The sequence below is a fragment of the Lissotriton vulgaris genome, chromosome 12, assembly GCF_964263255.1.
Source record: "Lissotriton vulgaris chromosome 12, aLisVul1.2, whole genome shotgun sequence".
Taxonomy (NCBI): Eukaryota; Metazoa; Chordata; class Amphibia; order Caudata; family Salamandridae; genus Lissotriton; species Lissotriton vulgaris.
This window is the reverse complement of record NC_141700.1, coordinates 15375044-15397478: the sequence shown is the minus strand read 5'-3', so window position 1 is coordinate 15397478 and position 22435 is coordinate 15375044. Positions and strand designations below refer to the sequence as shown.

At 49.0% G+C, this 22435-nt stretch overlaps 1 protein-coding gene across 1 annotated transcript in view; it reads right to left on the bottom strand.

Annotated features, from left to right (window-relative positions):
* Positions 1 to 500: 500 nt before the first annotated feature.
* The window catches only part of CIMAP1D (CIMAP1 family member D), a 119404-nt gene continuing 97469 nt past the window's right edge, over positions 501 to 22435 (bottom strand). Inside the window, exons 3-4 of the mRNA XM_086946546.1 lie at positions 1838 to 1951; positions 501 to 1277 (exon numbers count right to left, since the gene is read on the bottom strand). Coding sequence (XP_086802672.1) covers positions 793 to 1277; positions 1838 to 1951 — 599 coding nt within the window. The 3' untranslated portion in view covers positions 501 to 792. The remainder of the gene's footprint in view (positions 1278 to 1837; positions 1952 to 22435) is intronic.

The following is a 22435-nucleotide window of genomic DNA, read 5'->3' as shown; positions in this document are numbered from 1 at the left end:
TGGCAGTGGTGACAGAGAGTGGCAGTGATGAAGAAGAGTGTCCCAAACAGGCTGGACACGTAGAAACAACAAGTTCGCAAAACTTGCGACCCGACAGGTAAGTTCGCAAATTGCGAAATTGTAAAAACCCTCGCGAACTGGCAGAAACACGGGCGAACACAAAAAAAAAAAAATCCGCAAATTCGCGGGAATTCGCGGATTTTGCGGATTGCGAATCCGCAAATCCGCAAAATTCGCGGATTGCCAATCCGCAAAATCCGCTCATGCTTGCTTGAGGGGCCTTGGCATTCACAGATGGAGGTGACTTAGCTGGAGCTCTGAAAGTGATAAGAGATGTAAATCAGTATGCTCTTGATTGCCAACCCTAGCAATGTAAGGCACGCGGAGTGTGTATTGCGGCTTTCTTACTGGTCAGGAGACAGGGTGGTGCGATAAGGTGAACAAGGCAGGGATGCAGTATTGTTGGGACATGTTATGTTATGTTGACGGGTTTATTAAGCGCAACAGCTGCCCCAGCAAAGAGGCGTCCCGCACTAACCAGAAGAGAGGTGACAGAACATAAAAGGCCCGGGTACCTACGGAATGGGGAAGAGAAAGGTTTTTAGAGATTTCCTGAATTCAAGGTAGTTAGTGAACCCCCCGAATATGGGCTGGTAAAGAATTCCAGAGGATGGCTGCTCTGTTCCGAAAGAGATCACCAGCACGAACCCTCCTGACTCCAGGAACCACCACCAGATGTTGTCCCACAGAACGACCGCAGAAAACCCGTGGCCACTTGAGATATCTTCAGAGTCAATATGAGACGTCAACTATAAGAGGGGTCATGAACTCGGAGTGACGCACTCCCATTGAGAAAGAAGGTGCCCGTGCCCTGGTGGCGGTCACCCTCTCAGGGCTGTGTGTGCCAGGCCCCGGCGTCTGGCTGCTTCTGGCTGGCGCACTATGACGTCCTAGCATGGAGTAGGCTGGCCCGCGACGTTTGTAGGTGCCCGGCTCCGTGCTGTTGTAGTGTCCAGGTCCAGGGGTCTTCGCCAGGTCCTCAGAGTACCCCCCAGATCGGGTACGGCCTGCCACGCTGTAGCTGGGTGTCGAGGTCTTGCTCGGGACTTGGGAGCCCAGCAGTGAGGGAAGATGGTAGCTGTTGGGAGCTGGTACAGGATCCACAACACGGTATCTAGTCCGGGACCCCATGGTGTATGTAGGCGGGCGCTGGTGGGTCAGCACAGGAGCCTTTTCAGGACTGTATACTCCTGGCCCTGGCACCGTCTTCTTGAAAACTGCAAAAGAAGGATAGAGGTGATGTCAGAAGGAGGTGTATGTTGAAGGCATAAAGAAGATGACACCACTAGGTGGGGCCATTGAAATTATGCGGCAATAAATGACCAAATTATGTGGCAAGAAAATGCTAATTATGCGGGACAGTGCAGCAAATTTTGTCATAGTATGGCACGTAACACTCACTGGGCAAAGCTTCCACCTCATTATTAACAATTTAACACTCAAATACAGCAATAAGCAGCAAAAAGGTGACTAGTCGCCCTTTGGGAAGGTCGTTCCACTGCACTGCAACACGGGCTGCAGTTTTTTAGTAACATTTGATCTGTTTGAGCTGGAAAATATGTTTTTGATAAACTCTGCCGATTATGCAGCAGATGATGGATTATGTATCAAAGGTGTCAAATCCATAATTATACAGAAAATGTTGCAGCAGCAAAATCGCATAATTCCAGCGGCTCTGGTGTTACATATGACATAGTGACACTACCAGATGTTGCACGGAGTGTAGTGAGAAATGACCCCTCTTTGGCGCTCACAAACCTTCGTCCATGATGCCCACCTGGGACCTTCGTGCGAGACTGTATGGAGTAGGCTGGCCCTCCTCCCTGGCCGAAGCGAGTTAGCTGTGGGTCAACAAAGTAGCGTGGCCCTGGACTGGAGTCCTTGAAGTACACTTGGAGAGAAGAAGAGAAGGGTCAGTTGGTAAGGAGGAGAGACGCGTGATATCTCACGTGCAAGGTGAAGCTGTAGTCAACCCAAAGGAGCAGAAGTAACCAACAGGATGTGAGAAAATACCAACCACAAGGGGAAAAACCCACAGCAAGAGGAGCAACAGGAACCTTAAACACCAGCAGAGACAACAATCAGCCATCCACTGAGACATACCTCCACCATCACCACTTGTAGTGCACAAGGACATTCAAGCACCAGACAATCAACAGTATAAATTACTACTGAGATCAAGGAGCCGTACACTCCTGGCGATGGCCAGTTACCCACCAACATGGACATTAGAAATCTCGCCAGCCAATGAAAGGCATAACACAACACAGAGGGTGCATACCCATTGAACTGTTTGTTAAGAGGATGCAGGGAGGGGGAGTAGTTCTAATTGGGAAAGTTGGGAGTAGGAGGAAGAGGGTTCAGGAGTTTGCCAATAAATGACATATTGGTAAGATTATTTTGTTCTGATTCAAAATGGTGAAAAACTCATTTAAAAACTAAAAATCTAATCACTCTACCCTTTTATGGTCACTTGAATGTTGGCAAGAACTTTGCATAAGTAAAATAATATGTGAAGCTTTAACTTCCTGAAACCACACCTGCCGGGTCTAGCACTTTGGACGTTTTACGGAAATACAAATATATTGAAAATGAAAGGAAACATTTTAGTGAAAAGATAATTTTAAGAAACATCCAAAATCACACCCTTGTGTAAGAGTAGGAGGGGTACTTGGGTTTTTGGGGCTCAGGGATGGGTAATGTTTAGGGGATATGAGGGGGTTTTAAGATTTGTAGGATTCAGAGATAGGCGGAAATTAGGGCTGGTCAGGGGTTTTTAGGGTTCACGGATGAGTGAAGTGTAGGGCTGGTCAGAGGTGTTTAGGGTTCAGAGATGGGTGGAGTTAAGAGGTGGTGTTTTTTATGTTTTATGGATGGGTGGAGTTTAGGGCTGGTGAGTGTTTTTAAGTTTTAATGACGGGTATAGTTTTCTGGTGGTGAAGGGTGTTTAGTGTTCGGGAACGGGTGGAGTTTATGTCTGTTGTGTGGAGTTTTCAGGGTTATTGGATAGGTGGAGTTTATCAGCAAAAAGGCTTTTAGCTTTCAGGGGTGCAAGAGGTTAGGGGTGGTGAGGGATTTTAGGGGTCATGAATGAGTGGTTTCAGGGGTGCTGAGGGTTTTTTAAGGTTCTAGGTTGAGTGAAGTTCATAGGGGATATGGGATTTTAAGGGATGAGGAATGGGTGGGGTTTAGTCATAGAAAGGTGTTTTAGGGTTAAACAATGGGTAGAGTTTTGCCATAATTAAGTGTTTTAGGTTAAGAGAAGTGCAGAGTTTAGGAATAGAAAGGGCTTTTAGAGTTTCAGATATGAGAAGTATGTTGGGGCCAGAGATGGGTGGAGTTTAGGTATGGGGAGGGGTTTTAGGGTCATTGGATGGGTGGGGTTTAGCAGTCAAGGAGGGGTGGAGTTTATCCGTGCAGAGGCATTTTCAGGGGTCAGAGATGGATGGCAATTTTAGGTGGGGAGGGTTCAGAGAATTAAATGCCTCCAAAGTAATTGTTCAATAATGTAAATGATATAACTCTGAAATAATATCCCCTTACATAAAAATGTTTCTGAAAATAAGACCTGCCACCATTTAATTTACACCTTAAAAATAAGTATGCTGTTGCCGATTTTGATACAAAAGACAGTTTATGGATTGGTTTCTATGAAATGGTAAATGCCATTCATCCTGAATATGTCCATTAAATTATTTAGATAAATGAGTTCTCAGTAAAGGTATTTCATGAAATCGTTTTTCTATGAAATCACATACAACCACATTGTCAGAAGTGAAGTCTTGGTTCACATATTAACCAGCCGCCTAGGTTGGATGGGTGATTCATTAGGACTGGAGCCCAGTTTCAGTTGGCACCTGGTAGGTAAACAAAGATCGATGCCCTGGCGTCATGCCCTGAGCTGGTGACAAGAGACTAGGCCAGTGTGGGCGTAGCCTTAACCCTTATACCTCTCAATGGAAAAACAAATAACATGTTCCCTCAGCCATGGAGTGAATGAGCCTCGCATGTGGGGGACGAAGTGCCCTCCGCCGCCTCACTAGCATATGGGGACCGAGGGAGGTCCACCCACAGGACGCCTTCAGCAGTCCCATGTCAGGTGTTAGTGCTTCATGCAAGATTTTGCAATGCATGCTGGTACTTGAAGTTTTGTTTTTCCTATTATATAAATGCAGGCTTTGATGTGTCAGAATCAGGTGACTTAGTGGGAAGTGACAACCCGCGTGCAAAATACAGTGAAAGAGGCCCATTGGATGCCCCCACTAGCGGCGCAACAACTCAACCACATGTGCTACCCCCACTAAAACAAACCCTCAGTCTTAGCCACAGATGGGAGGGGAGACACCAAAATATTTCCTGTGCATTATTGTAAAAAGTAACATTGCCGGCGCCATCTTGTGTAATGAAGTCCCCTACGAGCGCGTAAGTGGCAACCATTTTTAGTCACTGCAGCCATTTCCCACATTTCTGGTCATCTGCACATCACCCCAGCTGCCCTCATCCGCCCCCGGGCTCTGACTGAACCCGAGCACACATACCGGGGTCGTAAAACCATGTCAGCATGACAATAACCTAGAACCACTTCCCACACCAAACCCACTTGTCCTTTCATCCTGTGCGCAATCAGGCACCCCTGATAACCTCCTCCACTGCACCTGGCTACTCAATCTGGCCCCAGGCGCTAACCGACCCCTGCAGACTTTGTTTATTGCTCATGTAACAACAGAACTTGCCTCACCAACAAAGGGGCCGGAATTTAATCAGTGACCCGACCCCTTGATCTGACCGATCCCACATGTTTTAGTTCCTGTCAGAATGTCCAGCTGCGAGATATCGATCATCTGTAAGATCAGGGTGGAGGAACATTTGCTACTGGACTTGTGTGAGAACTAGCTTAAGGCAGGGATTCCAAGGATGTTTCACTATGTAATAAAGTAACGCCAGGAATGTTTGACCATGCAATAAAGTGATGAGAGAAACATATAAAAGGCCAGGCCTCAGAAATGCAGTTAGAGCACCTCCTGACGATATCCCCGGTGTCTAATGCGATGTGCTCTCCTCTAGAGCAAATAAACGTGTTCTTCGCCTTCCAACTGCCAGCGCCTGCCTCGCTATTTTGATCGCTATTCTCAAGGTGAATTAGAGATGGTTTGCACCAAGCAGCATCGAAAGTCTTGGGAGTCTCGCTGCTGTTCATCAATTGGCGCCCCAACGTCGGGCCCATCAGCGACACGTGGGTCCAGTGAGAGAGGTCCTAACAACGGAGTGAACATCTAAACGATCGGGAAGTGCACCTGCCTGAAAGAGACCATCGTCTGGCGGCCGATCAACTGAACTTCACCGGTTCCGAACGGACCTCTCTCGAGTGACCTGCAGTCCTGACTGGGACCTTACAGGAACGCTGCATCTTTGGTGTGAGAGGACAAACGGGCGCTGGAAGGGGACGCCGAAGAAACTGTCCGTTACGGTCCGGGTAAGGTCGTGATATACAACAAAAGAAACTGATTGTTTGATTGTATTGAAATTGTTCGCCTGAATACTAGTATTCTGTTCTTTGAAGTTATTGGTAGTAATTGAGGTATTCCCTGCTTGCAAACAAGCGTAGAATAGGAATATTCCCTCTTTGCAGGCAGCGAAGGACAGGTATTGCGGACCTTTGTCCATGACCTATTGAGATATTCATATTGACCGCTTGTACGTCATGCCTGTCTTCTCAAAATTGTTTGATTGTTTTGGACCGGACCGTTTGTTAGAGGTCAGTCATCCAGCACCGCCGGAAGGCACCCCTAACAAGGACATGTATGTCAAATATGGAGTTGCCACCATTGCTTACAGCAAACTATGGCACAAATATACTAGAAAGGACCGGGTAAATCAGTGGCCACTGACGGGATCTTTCGATCTCGGTAAAATAGAAATCTTAGAAATAGCGCTCTTTAAAAAGAAAACCACGCAAGCCATGCTCGACAACTTCGGCCTCTGGCGAAAGAAAGCAATGCAACGAAAGAAAAGAGATGAAGCCAGGCAGGATAAGAAACACAAAAGTCTGCATACCAGAACTATAAAAAGTTAGAAGAGGATATCAAAGAAAGAGAGAACGATAAAAGAGAGCAAGAAGCGAAATTATCGGGCCAGTGCCCTGTTAGAACGCCTTCAACGCTGTACCCAGAGTTACCGGCTAAATAAAGAATAAACAATGACCTCTTATTGTGTCTCCTGATTATCCACATGCCACCTCCTTATGCCTCTAACCACCCCATAGTACAGCAACAAGAACAGCAAGATATCAGCGGAGACGCCACAATCGTTTCCGCTCCAATCGAGCCACTTGCACCAAGTGCCTCATCTACGAATGCATTACTGGTAGTAGGACCAGTAGAAAAGGGGTTACCCAGGATTCTGCGGTTAAGTACACACGAGCGGGCAAATATTGATAAGATAGTAAAAACCCTTGTATATAGGAGAGAAACAGAAGAGTACGTGACAGACATATGCAATTCTTATGACGCGAGCCACAAGCGATTCTTCATTGCGCGCTTCTGCTACTATGCGCTCACTGCCTATGAAGAGAAATACCAAGATGTAGGACCAGCGAGGCTAATGGCACTTTATAGAAAGTGGACATAGGAGATGAGAATGACAGCGAGATAGAAGAACTCTTCTTGTCCACGTTAGAAGTATTCCGCCATCTCGTAGAACAAGGGCGGATAGATACAGACAGAGCATCGAAGCCAGTGACTCCCCCAATGGAAAAACTGGATAACATGATGCCAATAAAAGAGGCTGCACCGTATTGGGTCCCCCCTAGAGGACAAGGGACTCATGACGACATAAATCATCTGGACGCTAAAGGAGGGTAGTGTACAATTGGGTGTATCAGCCATGGGACAGACAGGACATCCTGACATTCCGTAAATCTCTTCTAGATTTACGAAAGAATCCCACTGCCTTTTACACCGAACTAGGTACTGCTTTGGGGTCCACGATAATGACACTTGCCAACATTGACTTGTTCTTTGGGTTATGTTTGCCGGCCGATGTGTGGAAGCAGATCTGGAAGATAAACCACTCGGAATTGTTCGGTCATACCTGGGAACAACTCGACACATTAGACAAACAGCGAAATCCTGGCCAAAAACCAGTTAAAGCTATATTGGACCTCCCCGACAAAATAGTGCAGAAAGTAAAAACATTGATGCCAGAGAAAAAGATAGACTGGTTCATAGTGACAGCGTGCCGCCAGAAACCCCAAGAGGATGTCTCCGAGTATTTCTCGCGATTCGAAACAGTGTTCTCCGACTACAGTGGACAGGACATGTCCACTGCGACCGGACACTACTTGTTCATGCAGAATTATGTAAAAGGACTACTACCGGAGGTATCCCAAAAATTTGTAAAAGTAGTTGGGCAGCCTCTAAGCCAGCGGCTACTCTCCAAATGGCTCAGTACGATGAGCATCAGAAAAACGAAAATGGCAGGGCCACAGAAAAGAAAAAGAAATACTTAAAGGAAAGAGTAATGATAGCCCATCTCCAAGAGATGAATGTGGGACAGGAACCATATAAAGGAAGTTACCAACAGAATATCCCTAGATTACAGCCTCCTAGAAATGACTCAGTGACACCGTATGTAAGACGACAGGACTTGGGACAAGACCAATGTGGATTCTGCAAGGAATATAGGCACTGGAAGTCTCAGTGCCCAGCCTTATTATGAGCTAGTAGAGGCAGAGGGATGAGAGAAATGCCACATGAACAGGGAGGAAGAGGACGTGGAAGAGGGTATGCGAATGAAGCTAGAGAAGGAAGGCCAGGAAGAGTGAACACATTTGACCGCCCTAGACAGAACCAGTGCCAGCAGACAGATTACGACAATATGTATGACTTTGCATTGGATAGCCAGGGGAAAGGGAGGGATCCAGTCGAGCTCTATGTTGACCAGCAAGGCCCTTATGTCACCGCAAAGGTCCTGGGCACAGAGTCACCATTTTTAGTAGACACAGGAGCAACACGTAGTGCACTATCCAAACGACTGATTCCACGGGCACCCTTGTCTGGCTCACACATAACCTCTATAGGATTTGACGGTACGTTCTCCACCAACCCTTTGTCCAGACCAATCCCCTTCAAACTGGAAAACAATGTTATTGACACGACGTTCCTTCTCTCCTCCAACACCCCAGACGCCATTATGGGTCTCGACCTACTGAAACATTTCCGTGCGACTATCAGGTGTTCGCCAGATGGAGTACGAGCCATCTTATATGACAATCACCAGCTCTCGAGAGACAACCCCTCCCAACACATGTACCCCATCTCTGAAGCAGACACATCCCTACTAGATACTTTACCCTCGCATCTATGGGCTAAAGCTGATTCTGACGTAGGACGAATGATGATCGACCAAGTACGTGTGACTATACAGCCCGACGCAACCTTACCGAAAATACCCCAGTACAAGATATCGCCAGAGGGTCGAGAAAGCCTTGACCGAAATCATACAGTCACTCGTAGAAGCGGGAGTGGTGGTAGAGGTAGTGAGCAATGTTTGTTATAGTCCCATTCTACCAATCATAAAGAGACAGGGAGAGGGAGATGGAAAGGCCTACCGCTTTATCATCGACCTACGAGAAGTAAACAAAATAGTAGTACCACAGTATCTAGTAGTTTCTGACATCACCACCATCCTAACCCTGATTCCGTCAACTGCTACCACTTTCACTGTTATTGATCTCAAAAATGCTTTCTTCTCCATACCCATTCACCAAGACAGTCGCTATCTCTTCGCATTCACTCTAAGATCCCGCTCATATAGATTTTGTCGAGCACCCCAGGGGTACATAGAGAGCCCGAGCATCTATAACCAGGCGCTCAAGAGACAGTTAGATGCAGTTCAATTGCCGAACGGAGTGGTGTTGATACAGTATGTGGAGGATATCCTTCTAGCAGCAGACACCACTCCACTAGCTGTCAGAGCCACCATCCAAGTCCTACACTTCCTTGCGGACAATGGCCACAAAGTTTCTCGAAAGAAATTGCAGTTCTGCCAGCCACAAGTGACCTATTTAGGTCACCTCTTATCGAAAGAAGGAAGAAGACTCACACCCGACAGAATCCAGACAATCCTAGACACTCCCATTCCCAAGAATCAGAAGCAGGTCCGCTCTCTGATAGGCCTCACCTCATTCTGCCGACAATGGTTACCAAACTTTAGTCTCACTGTGAAACTTATTCTCTCCCTCCTAGCCAAAGACACCCCCTCACCTTTCCCCTGGACACATGAATGCCAGTCAGCAGTCAAAGAATTACGAGATGCCTTCTGTTCAGCTCCTGTTCTAGGTACCCCAGACTACTCCAAACCATTCTTTCTCTACACTCATGAAAGGGAGGGATGTGCATTGTCCGTCTTAACACAGTCGATTGGTCACAAACATCGCCCATGTGCATACTTCTCTGCCACCCTCGACCCAGTAGCTAGAGCATTGCCAACGTGCTTGAGCGCTGTGGCAGCTGCAGCAGTATCCATTCGCCAGAGCCAGGGAATAGTGCTCTCAACCCAATCACCATGTTGGTACCCCATGCAGTCGACACACTACTGAACCAGACCAAGACCCAACATCTGACTAGCGCACGACTGACAGGTTACGAGTTGACCCTGCTAGCACCTCACATCACCCTGAAGCGATGTACCACTCTCAATCCAGCCACATTTTTACCTATACCTGACAATGACCCAGGTGTGTCTCCACTGCACGATTGCGAGACCCTCACTGACGAACAGACAAAGAGTAGAGTAGATCTCCGAGACACTGCCTTCCTAGAACCAGACAGGGAACTATGGGTAGACGGCTTGTGCCTCAAACTTCCCGATGGCACCACCTCAGCAGCATATGCCGTAACCACAGCCCGAACCATCCTAGAAACAGCCTGCATTGCCCAGTGATCCGCCCAAGCAGAAGAACTCATTGCCCTTACACGAGCGTGTATTTTAGCGGCTGGCACGACAGTCAACATATACACTAATAGCCAGTATGCCTTTCGGGTGGTTCATCATTTTGGGCTCCTTTGGAGGGAAAGAGGGTTCCTGACATCACACGGCACACCCATCCTACACGGAGATCTAGTCTCAGCATTGACGGAAGCAGTCCTCCTCCCCAAGCAGCTAGCAGTGATTAAATGCCAAGCACATAAGAAAGTGACTGACCTCATTGGCCAGGGAAACGCACTAGCTGACATTACTACCCGAACCACAGCCCAGGACAGAACCACGACACGGATGTACGTGACCAGGTCACAAGCAGAACAATGGACTGATGCTAGAACGACTGTAAGGGACATACAAACGACAGGCACACAGGACGAACTGACTGAATGGACTCGGGTGGGACTAAAAGACGAGGAAGGCTGCTGGAGGACAAAAGACGGGGACAAATGGCTGCTACCAAATGCCTATCTGATCCCTATATTGACCATGGCACATTTACCCGCACACATAGGATCTGCCCCCATGACCGAACTGATCACCAGAGTATGGCATAACAGTAAGAAAGCGAGAATCAGCAAAACGACTAGTACAGCAATGCATAGTATGCCTGCAACACAACCGGCACCGTAGTGCCACGGGGAGGGTTTGGAGTCCCCGACCATCCCTTTGAAGTCCTCCAAATGGACTACATCCAGCTAGAAAGGTGCCGCGTTCTTAAATACGTACTGGTGATCGTGTGCGGTTTTAGTAAATGGGTGGAGGCTTACCCCACCAGCGACAACACCGCCTTAGCCACAGCGAATGTGTTACTAAAATAATTCTTCCCCCGATATGGCCTTTGTAGAATTTTATGCAGCGACAATGGCCCCCACTTCGTAGCTGAAGTTATACAAAACATATTGAAGGGGTTGGGGGTGAAGCAAAAGTTCCACGCCGTTTTCCACCCCCAATCAGTGGGCCTGGTCGAGAGACACAACGCTACACTAAAACTGAAGCTAGCAAAAATAGTCGCCACAACTGGGTTGAAATGGCCAGATGCTCTCCCACTGGCATTGCTATCAATGCTCTCCACCCCAACAAAACACTGACTGACCCCCTATGAAGTGTTCTTTGGCAGACCCATGAACATTTGGGCGGCACCAAAGCCAACTTCCATCCACGATGTCCCGGACATACTAATGTCTGATTACCTGTACAAGTTAACGAGTGAACTAACTCTTATTCACCAACAGGTGCTGCATGCCATTCCAGACGTGTCCAGGGGCCCAGGACATGATATCAAACCTGGGGACTTCGTGCTAACCCGTAATTTCCAGAAGTCGAAGAGTCTAGAACCCAGGTGGACGGGCCCCTGGCAAGTCCTGATTACCACGTGAACCGCCCTTTGTGTAGAAGGAAAGAAAAACTGGGTGCATGCGCACCACTGCAAAAGGATACCTCCAACACTGACGGCCCTCGGAGAAGTGAACAGCCAGGAAGAGCTCCTGAACAAAGACCGACCAGCCCTGAGTTGCTATCCACAAACAGAGACACTTGAATTGGCAGAGTATTCTGACCCCACGGTACCATCCAAGGAGGGGTACAACTTGAGATCAACGAAAGGAGAGTGCTCCAACAAAGCAGGCCACTAACTGAATCAAAAGTATCAGATCGGTAGCTAACACTACAAGGCTACCGGGAGATACGCTAGACGAAGGTATGTGGTCCTGCCAGTCGTCGAGTCTCTTGAAGGTGATGGAAGATCCCGGACGACCGAAGAACCACTGCGACGACTCCAAACTTGCCAAGCTGCACAGTGCAAAGACAATAACTCTCATGGCAGCACCTCTCACCTGCCTCTTGCTGATTATTGCCATCTGGTACCTTGAAGAAAATGCTCCCGCTTACTGGACAATGTCACCCACCGTGCAACCCACCACCGAGAGGGAACACTATCTGGTGTCACTGTCCCCACGCCTCCGAGAACGGCGCAGAGAGTTCTGGAACAATTCTTTCGTACAGTTATTGCACCAACACAATCCTGCCACAAATGCCACGAACTGTTGGATCTGTGGGTTGCTACCTCATGCCACTGAACATTCCATCCCGTTCATCCCTTCACCCTTCTCTGTTCATCGGTCCTGCCTTGCCTGGTTAATGCTCCTGCAAGAGAGCTACAAAGACAATGCCACCTCTGATGGAACCATCAAACAGTTTTACAATGAGTTCTGGTTGAACAAAACAGAGAGACACTCTGCTCCCTTCTGCCCTCTGACATCAAATGCAACCTTTCCTATGAACATTCCCGCCAAAGAAAGAATTGAAATGCAAGTGTACCACAACCCAGCAAGACCAACCTTTTCCTAGCTGAAGAAACAAACTGCTGCATCTCTGACAGTGGCCCTATCTGTGGTGAACGTCTCAGGCCTTGTCTGCATCAAAGGCCATGGGACTAAGATCATAGGTCACAGCTTTTGCCAAATAACAAGGACTCTCAACACTGCCGACCCCCCTTCACTTGTTGCATCACCCAACATGTACTTTATCTGTATTACCAAAGCCTACACCTGGCTCCCAAAGGGCTGGGAGGGCACTTGCTACATTGCCTTTGTTCTGCCACTAACCTACACAGCATCTGCCGCCCATCACAGAGAAAGGCGGTCCAAAGACACAGAACAAGCAGGCTCGCCGCATCCCAGTTCCTTGATGCAGCAAGAGGACTCGTCCCGCTATGGGGCCCAATGGCAAACAGCCGAGCCATCCGACACCTAGCAGTAGAAACAGCCTTGAACATCACAGCTGGCATCCTCACCAACAACACAGCCGAGCTTCAGGCGGTCCACTTGGTAGCTTTACAGAACCGTCTTGTTCTAGACGTGGTACTAGCAGACCGCGGAGGAGCATACTGCATTATCGGTGCCAGCTGCTGCACTTTTGTCACTGACAGCTCGCCTTCAGTCTACAAGGCAATTGAACATCTCCACATGCTGGCATAAGAGATCCACCAAGAACCAGAGACTTGGACACTGGGAAACTGGTTTTAGGGCATATTAAAAGAATGGGGTTGAAAGATATTGATGATCCTCTTAGTTCCGATTTTAATAATATGTAGCTGTTGTCTGGGGATACATTGCATTTCACCCCTGTGTTCTCTTTGTTTACATTCTCTGTGCTCTAAGACTTTGGACACTCGATGCGAAAACATGAAAGCAATGTATGACAGAGAGGTGCAGGACATTATGGACATTGACGTGAACTAACAAGCTGGCCCCTATATGTTCAAAGGGGCGACTGTGAAAAGTAAGACAGGAAGATCATTTACTCCTGCGATGCTTTGCTCAACTTGAGGGGCTCTAGTTGTGATGTTGGTAGACAGTGGGATGTCCTGGACAATCTTCGTAGGACATGCCCGGTTTGTAATTTCTGTTTTAGGAACCAGCTGCCCTATCCCTCTTCCCCTGTTTCCGACGAACCTAGGATACAGGCAGCACTTATTAACGCACGATCGATGGTCAAGCATGTGTCTGATACCTTGGAGCGGTTGTCAGATGCCAAATTGGATGTTCTTTTTATTACGGAGACGTGGCTCAACGAGTCTTGTGCCCCATTCCTAGGGGCTACAAAATTGCCAGGGCCAATCCGGGATCTGGGAGAGGGGGGGGGGGGGGGCTGGATGTGTTTAGGGATTCATGGTCCCTCACGAGTGAAGCTATAGGGGATTGGGCGGAGGGGGAAGCCCTGGATTTTGCCCTCACCATCACCACTCACTTCACACTGGGTGGGACTCTGGTTTATCGTCCGCCATGTCCTCCTGGAGCTTTTCTCAAGGCATTTGATGATATCATTCTCCCTGGTGCCCTCCCCTACCCTAAATTTCTCCTTTTAGGAGATTTTAATATCAAGTTCAAGTTTAAGTTCAAAGATTTGTATAGCGCACTACTCACCCGGAGGGTCTCAAGGCGCTTGGGTGGGGGGTACTTTACTTATCGAATATCCAAGTTTTTAGTTGCTTTCTGAAGGAGAGGTGGTTCTGTACAAGGCGGAGGTGGGTGGGGAGAGAATTCCAGGTTTTGGCCGCTAAGTAGGAGAAGGATCTTCCCCCCATGGTGGATCTATGGATGCGCGGAATTGCGGCGAGGGCTTGATTGGACGATCGTAGTTGGCGGGTGGGGGTGTAGAAGGACAGTCGCGTGTTGAGGCATTCGGGTCCTAGGTCGTAGAGGGCTTTGTGTGCGTGGGTGAGGAGACGAAACGTTATTCTCTTGTTGACGGGGAGCCAGTGGAGGTCTTTCAGGTGACTGGAAATGTGAGCTTGACGGGGGATGTCCAGTATGAGTCTAGCTGAGGCGTTTTGGATGCGTTGGAGTTTTTTCTGTAGTTTGGCTGTGGTTCCAGCATAAAGGGTGTTTCCGTAATCCAGTCAGCTTGTGATCAGTGCATGGGTGACCGTCTTTCTTGTTTCGGTGGGGATCCAGCAGAAGATTTTTTTGAGCATGCGTAGGATGTTGAAGCATGAAGATGAGACGGCGTTGACTTGTCTGGTCATCGAGAGGGAGGAGTCCAGGATGAAGCCCAGGTTACGTGCGTGGTCCGTAGGTTTGGGTGCGGTTCCCAGGGCCGGTGGCCACCATGAGTCGTCCCAGGTGGAGGGGGATGATCCTAAGATGAGGACTTCCGTTTTGTCCGAGTTCAGTTTTAAACGGCTGTTCTGCATCCACTCGGCTACTTCTTTCATTCCTTCGTGTAAGTTGGTTTTGGCGGTGTTTGGGTCATTGGTGAGGGAGAGGATCAGCTGGGTGTCGTCTGCGTAGGAGATGATGTTGAGGTTGTGTTGGCGTGCGATGGATGCGAGGGGACTCATGTATATGTTGAAGAGGGTGGAACTGAGTGATGATCCTTGTGCTTGTGGTACGCCGCAGATGACTTCGGTGACCTCTGATCTAAAAGGGGGGAGGCGGACTCTCTGGGTTCTTCCAGCGAGGAACGAGATGATACAGTCCAATGCTTTTCCTTGTATTCCGACTTTGCTGAGGCGTTGTATGAGGGTGCTATGACAGACTGTGTCGAAGGCTGCGGAGAGGTCAAGTAGGATGAGGGCAGCTGTTTCTCCGTTGTCCAGTAGAGTTCGAATGTCGTCTGTTCCTGCGATGAGGGCCGTTTCGGTGCTGTGTTTGGCTCGGAAGCCGGACTGTGAGGGGTCGAGGGATTTGTTGCATTCGAGGAAGGCGGCGAGCTGACTGTTGACGGCTTTCTCAATAACTTTGGCAGGGAATGGGAGGAGCGATATGGGGCGGTAGTTCTTAAGTTCAGTGGGGTCTGCTGTGGCTTTCTTCAGAAGGGCGCTGAGTTCGGCGTGCTTCCAGCTTTCCGGGAAGGTGGCGGAGTTGAGGGAGCAGTTAATGACGTCTCGGAGATGGGGTGCGATGATGGAGTCTGCTTTGTTGAAAATGCAGTGGGGACATGGGTCGGTTGGTGATCCTGAGTGGATGGAGTTCATCAGGCGGATGGTGTCTTCAGTGGTGATTGGGTTCCAGGCGCAAAGGTTGTTGGAGGGGGGTTTAAGTTCGGAGGTGGGTGGAGTGGACTGGTCTCCGGACTGGTTTTCAAAGCTGTTATGTATGTCGGCGATTTTGTTGTAGAAGAAAGAGGCTAGGGAGTCGCAGAGGTCTTGGGAGGGAGTGATGTCGTTGGTGCCGGTGGTGGGGTTGGTAAATTCTTTGACGATGTTGAATAGTTCCTTGCTATTGTGGGCGTTGTTGTCAAGTCGATCCTTGAATGCTGATTTCTTGATGGATCGAATCAGTTGGTGGTGTTTGCGGGTGGCGTTCTTGAAGGTGGTCAGGTTGTCAGTGGTTGGGTTTTTTCTCCAAGCTTTCTCGAGGGTGCGACATAACTTCTTGGATTTCTTAAGGTCATCGTTGAACCAGGGGGCTTTTTTGCTACCTTGCTTGATTTGATGGTTTTTCAAGGGTGCTAGTTCGTCGGCGCTGTGGGTGATCCATTGTGTGAGGTTGGTGGCTGCTTGGTTTGGGTCCGATGTTTTGGCAGGAGGGTTTTGGTGAAGCGATGTGAAGAGCTGGTCGGTAGTAATTTTGTTCCAGTTTCTTCGGGAATAGGTTGTGGGGGGTTGTGGGTCGTGGTCTTTTTGTAGTTGAAGTGAACGCAGCTGTGGTCCGTCCAGTGGAGAGCTGTGGTGTGATTGAAGGAGATGTGCTTGCTGGAGGTGAAGATTGGGTCGAGCGTGTGTCCGGCATAGTGGGTGGGGGTATTGACAAGTTGTTCGAGTCTGAAGGTTGGCCAGGTTGTCCAGAAGGGTGGTGGTGTTGCAGTCGTTTTTCTTTTCCAGGTGGTAGTTAAGGTCTCCTAGTAGAATGCAGTCCTCGGAGGGGAGGGCGTGTGGGCTGATGAAGTCAGTGATGTCTTCGCTGAATTGTGTGCGGGGTCCTGGTGGCCTGTAGATGAGGGTGCCTCTGAGTGTGGTCTTGGGTTCGGTGTGGATCTGGAAGTGAAGGTGTCCGGCGGTAGAGAGGTTGTCGTCGTAGCTGGTCGTGATGCGGATGGTGTTCTTATGGATGATGGCGATGCCTCCTCCTGTTTGGTTGGTGCGGTCCTTTCGGATGATCTTGTATCTGACCGGGATGACTATGGCGATGTCGGGTGCTGATGAAGCGTTCATCCAGGTTTCTGTAAGGAAGGCGACATCCGGCGATGTAGTGTCGAGTAGGTTCCAGAGTTCAATGGCGTGTCTGTGGACCGAGCCGGTGTTGAGCAGGATGCACTTTAGGTGGTTAGTGTCGGAGCTCTGATTGGAGTCTGTGGATTTGGTGTGGGTCCTGATGCAGTCGAACTTGCAGGAGTGGCAGGTGAAGGGTCCATGGGTGTGTCCTGGGGCGGCTTGGTATCAGTTTGGTGGGTGGCCGGGGTTAAGGGCTGAGAGGGTTGCGGCGTCTTATGTTATGCGGGCGGAGTGGATTTTGCGGGGGCCAGGGGGTCTGGCGCTGGGCGCGGTCCAGGCGCCGACAGCCGTAGACGGGCTTACCTTTGGCGCACCTTCGGCGCGCATGGGGCGCGTCCGCTGCGCATGAACGCTGCGCGCAAAAGTATCTGACATATGTGGATAGTGGGGGGGGCGGAGGGAGGGAGGAGCAGCTGGGAGGCGGGAGCGGGGTGTAGAGGACGGGCTCCGAGGCACAACAACAAACAAGATGGCAGCAAAAGCAAAACCGAAACAGGTTGGGGCACAAAGCGAACAATGCACAGAAGAGCGAAACAAATTAAGACTCGAAAAATGAGATATGTAAAAGTCAGGGTTAAAGTGCTATTCAATTTAAGCAGGCAGCAGTTCTGTAAAGCGCTAAGCAATGTGAGCGGCACAAAGCGAGCAATGCACAGATGAGCAAAACAAATTAAGACTGGAAAAACGAGCAATGTAAAAGTCAGGGTTAAAGTGCTATTCAATTTAAGCAGGCAGCAGTTCTGTAAAGCGCTAAGCAATTAAGCGCAGCCCAACGATACCACAGGAGACCAGGGAGCATGGGGAGCGACCGCTTCTGAAAGCGTTGCTCCAAAGGCGAGGGTTCTCTTGGATTCCCTGGGCCTCGCCCAGCTGACTCAATATGTGATGCTTCCTTCTCATGTGGGCGGCCATCTCATCGACCTGGTCTGCTCCAACTTCCCCATCCAAGTCGCTGATGCTGAGCCTGTAACGTGGTCCGACCATTTCCTGATTAGGTTCTCCTGGCCGTATGGGAGGACGTGTAGATACCCTGTCCCACTTCCCGCTCCACAATCCAGGAAGATTAAGCTCCCTGCCCTCACTATGGCCTTAAGCCAGTCTCGTCCGGCTCCCGCCTCAGATTTAGAAGGGGCGGTGGGCAATTTCGATCACTGGATCAGTCAGGGGGTCAGTGCCAGCTCCAAGGCTAATAGTAGTAGCATTCCGCGCTCTCTCCCTTTGCAACCCTGGTATTCCTCTAAGCTCAGGTACCTGAAACTGGGGTGCAAGAGGCTGGAGCTCTGTTGGCACAAGAATTATTGTATGTCAGCAAAGACGACCCTGCATTTGGCACAGAGGGAGTACTATTTGGCCATTAGGATGGCAAAAAACGACTACTTTGCCGGGAGATTTGCGCTGGCTCTGAACAATAGTAAGGAGATCTTTGCTATTGTCCGGAGCTTCCTATCTCCCTGTGCAGAACAAAGTTCGCTACCTGTATCCCAGGAATGGTGTGAGGAGCTATCCACCTTTTTTGTTGACAAGATTCTAAAGATTCAGGATAGTGTTGGCCCACCTTCCAGAACTATGGAGACCCCCTCCCTGGAGACCTCCCCTATTTTGTGCGCTGTCTCTGCCCGGCTCACCTCATGTCTGCCCACTACCGAGTCAGACATTTTAGCCATTCTTGGGACTCTTAAGTCTGGCTCTCCCGCAGACTCTTGTCTGGCTCGGGTACTATCTGGTGTAGCCGAGGGGGTTTGTCCAGCAGTAGTGGACATTGTTAATCTTTCCCTTCAGTCCGCCTCGGTACCGGTCCATTGGAAACAGGCTAAACTGTTACCCCTCCTGAAGAAACCCTCACTCGACCCTCTCCTTCCTGCCAACTACCGGCCTATCTTGCTCTTACCAGCTTTGGCAAAAGTCTGCGAGAAGGTGGCCTTTCGGCAGCTTGAGGCGTTCGTGGAAGCATCAGGTGCTCTCCACCCTGCTCAGTCGGGGTTTAGATCTGCCTACAGCACGGAGACTGCTTTGGTGGAAATGTCGGAGGCTATCAGAGAGTGTCTTTACGGGGGCGGCAGGGCGGCCCTGATTTTACTCGATCTCTCTGCCGCCTTCGACACGGTACCCCACCAGTTGCTCCTGGCCAGGCTATCTGCTATCAGGATTTCGGGCTTGGTCTGGGATCAGGTCAAATCCTTTCTGGACTCCCGGTCGCAGCAGGTCTGCATGGCTCCTTGTGCCTCCTCTGTCAGGAACCTGACAACGGGGGTTCCGCAGGACTCCACTTTGAGTCCTCTGTTATTTAATATATACTTAACCCCTTTGGTTTACCTGGCATAGGGGCTGGGAGCCAAAGTAATAGCGTATGCTGAAGACACTCAGCTGCTATTTACTTGGAGGGGCTCGGACCTGGACACAGACACCGCCGAGACGTGCCTAGCTGCAGTCTTTCACTGGCTGGCCCAGGCCTCTCACAAATGCAATGAGGATAAATCGGAGGTCCTCCTGTATGGCCAGTTTCCTTCGGACTTCAGAAACTGCCTATGGCCAACTTACTTCCCTAGCCCGCGTTCTGAGGGCGGACCTGCGAAAAATCTGAGGTATTGTTTAGCAAGGACCTACGATTTAGCGAGCATGGAAAAAATCTGACGGGAGTTTGCTTTGGTACCCTCAAAACACTCAGAAAAATGGTCCAGCTGCTCCCGAGAGTTGCCAAAGAGATGATTACCCGTGCCCTGATCTTGTTGAGGCTGGACTATGCCAATGCGTTGTTCATAGGCATGCCTGGTTATCTTCTGCGCAAACTCCAAATTATTCAGAATGCCACGGCTAGACTCCTTTTTAATACATCAAGGAGATCCAGCGCGCTGCAATACATACGGGAACTTCACTGGCTGCCTGTGGTTCAGCGAGTGCAGTTTAAAGCTATTACTCTGGCTCACCGGGACTTGCATGGACATGGTCCTACCTATCTCAGGAAGCGCTTTGCCTTCTATGTTCCGAATCGACATCTCTGATCTGCTTCTGTCAGCCGGATGATCATCCCGCGTTTCCGCAGAGTGCAGCTGGGAGGCCAGTCACTCTCTGTCAAAGCAGCTGAGGCATGGAATGTGCTACCTCCTAACCTCCAACTTATACAAGAGTTCTAACTCTTTAAAAAGCATCTAAAAACACATATTTTCAGTAAGACCATGTAATTTGACTTCTGTCTCTACCCCAGCTCTCTCCTGCGCCAGGACACTCAAGAGTAACAGTGCTCGCTACAAATTCACTATAACATAACATAACATAACATATGCTAGCAACAAGTATGCATTTTATCCACATGCTAGTAACAGGTATGCATGTTGTCCACATACTAGTAACAGGTAGGCATGTTGTCCACATGCTAGTAACAGGTATGCATGCTCCCCACATGCCAGTAACAAGTACTCGTGTTGTCCACATGCTAGTAACAGGTATGCATGATGTCCACATGCCAGTAACAGGTATGTATGTTCTCCACATCCCAGTAACAGGCATGGTCTGTGTGACTTGTTAACAGAAGCAACAGGACAACAAGACCAAGGTTTAGCACAACCAAAACACTAGTCCAAATGAGAGTAAAGATGGTGCAGCACACTTCCCGTGCCCGTTGTCCCTGGGAACAGATACAACAACCATATTTAAAGACAGAATGGAAGGCGCACTCAAAGGAATTACGCAGGAACTCGTAATCTTGAATTTTCTTTTCTTTATTTAGGTAATTATACCAAAAAGGACATACACAGCCAACGCGTTTCGTTACGTGTTGTAACTTTGTCAGGGCTAGGTCTGTGATGTTGATGTGGAATAGTAAATGACTAGTGAAGTACAAAGGGTAGACGTGGTTCGAGGCGGGTACCGTAGCAGGTAACAGAAAATCTAAATCATGCATTGGGTGACGCTGCTACAACGTGCCTGGTTCCAAAAGCAAGAAAAAAGTGGCCTGCCGCCGTTGATAAGAATCAATACTGATAGGTACAGGAATCTTGTATCTATGATATAACTAATGATCGTTTTTATCCTGGATGTAGCTCGAACCCGTGTTACCGTGCCGGGAGCCCGTCATTCTTCATTTGGGGAGACTATTGTGTCCAGTGGGTCGTTGTCCTGATTTGTGACGCGGCCCAAGAGTACACATCGCACCAGCTATTTAGGAGTATCAAAGGTGTTGCTGATCTGGTCTCCAAACATGAGTGCCGCTGGGCCCCACCTGCAAGCATCTGCTCAAATGAATATGGACAAAGTGTGAGGAATACAGTTATACATCAGCTGGTTTCAAGTGTGCATCCATGTTTTACAAACTGCAGGCAGTGAATGGTGCAAGCTTCCGTAGCACCCAAAACATGTAGAGAAGGAGCCAGTTTCACCCACACGAGGGATAAGCACCAGCAGCAGCACAGCAAGCTTCACTCACACACGAAACAAGCAGAACAGAGCTGAACTAATTGATGGAGCAGGCTCTGCAGCAGCAGTGACACCTTCATTCTCCCGCTGTGCCCCTCATTAAAGGTAAACCCCTGCCCACGCTACTTTAGACAGATACCGCAGTGCTCATGGCACGCACACCAAGGGCTCTGCACCAGTGGATGAACGCATGTGTGGACTCTGTGGCCTCTCTTGACTCACAGACAAACGCGGCCACATCCCACCTATGGCCTCTGGCCCTAAGAGCAGACCCCTCTCGAAGAGGATGGTTGCCGCCCATACCATAAGTATTAATAATACATTTTCTTACCCAGGTGTTATTTTCTCTAACTATGGTTCATGGTCGGCAAACATTGCGCACCGCTCCACTGAATCTTTAGCGGCAAACGGTACATTAAGCAGACTTCCCCAACCATCAGGGCGGCGCTGTGGCTCCATTGGTACAGGCATATTCATCACAATGATTGCCGATTGCTATGTGTGGGGCCAAGATGTTCAGCTATACAGACTGTAATGTAGAAAGCTTTTATATGTCCCTATTCTGGCATCACATTTTATTCACCATGCAAGTGGGCTTCTCAGCATAGCTCCATCTGTGTCAGTGGGACACGACACACATGATTCCTCCTGGTACACAGTTGTTAGACCGCCTCCGTGGTCCTTGCTTGTAACGCGACATCCAAGAGGACCATCACCATTGAGTCACTTATGAGAGGGTTCAGCCCCCTCTACGCTCTTGCCATTCTACATGGTTTGTCCGCACTTTGTGACTTACCTACTGATTTCCTAACTCCCCACAGCAGAAACCAGTTGTGCAGGCCAGTTTTCACATTTGTTCTTTTGCAACTCATGCTGATGATCGCTCTTTCCTCAGTGGTCTCGTATACCTAACTTTACACTATCCTATTTACCTCTTTCTTGTTTTAACGCCACCACCTTTCTTTATTAGGTTGGGTTGGCATATGTACCTTTGGCTAATAGCCCAGGGCACATGCAGCAGTTTTTTTACCTCTGTGGGTGAGTCTCCCATCCTTCAATCACGTGTCATGTGGATATAATGGTTTCACTACGTCCATTGTTTTGACTGTAGTTACTGTCTGTTGTGTTGTGGTATAACCATGTGACACAGGTCTTAGCCTGTTATCTTTAATAGCGCACTACGTTGTCTTTTTGTTTTTATCACAGGTTTCACTAAACTACAGGACCACTGGTCCAGTATAAAACACTGTTGTTATTTAGTATTTG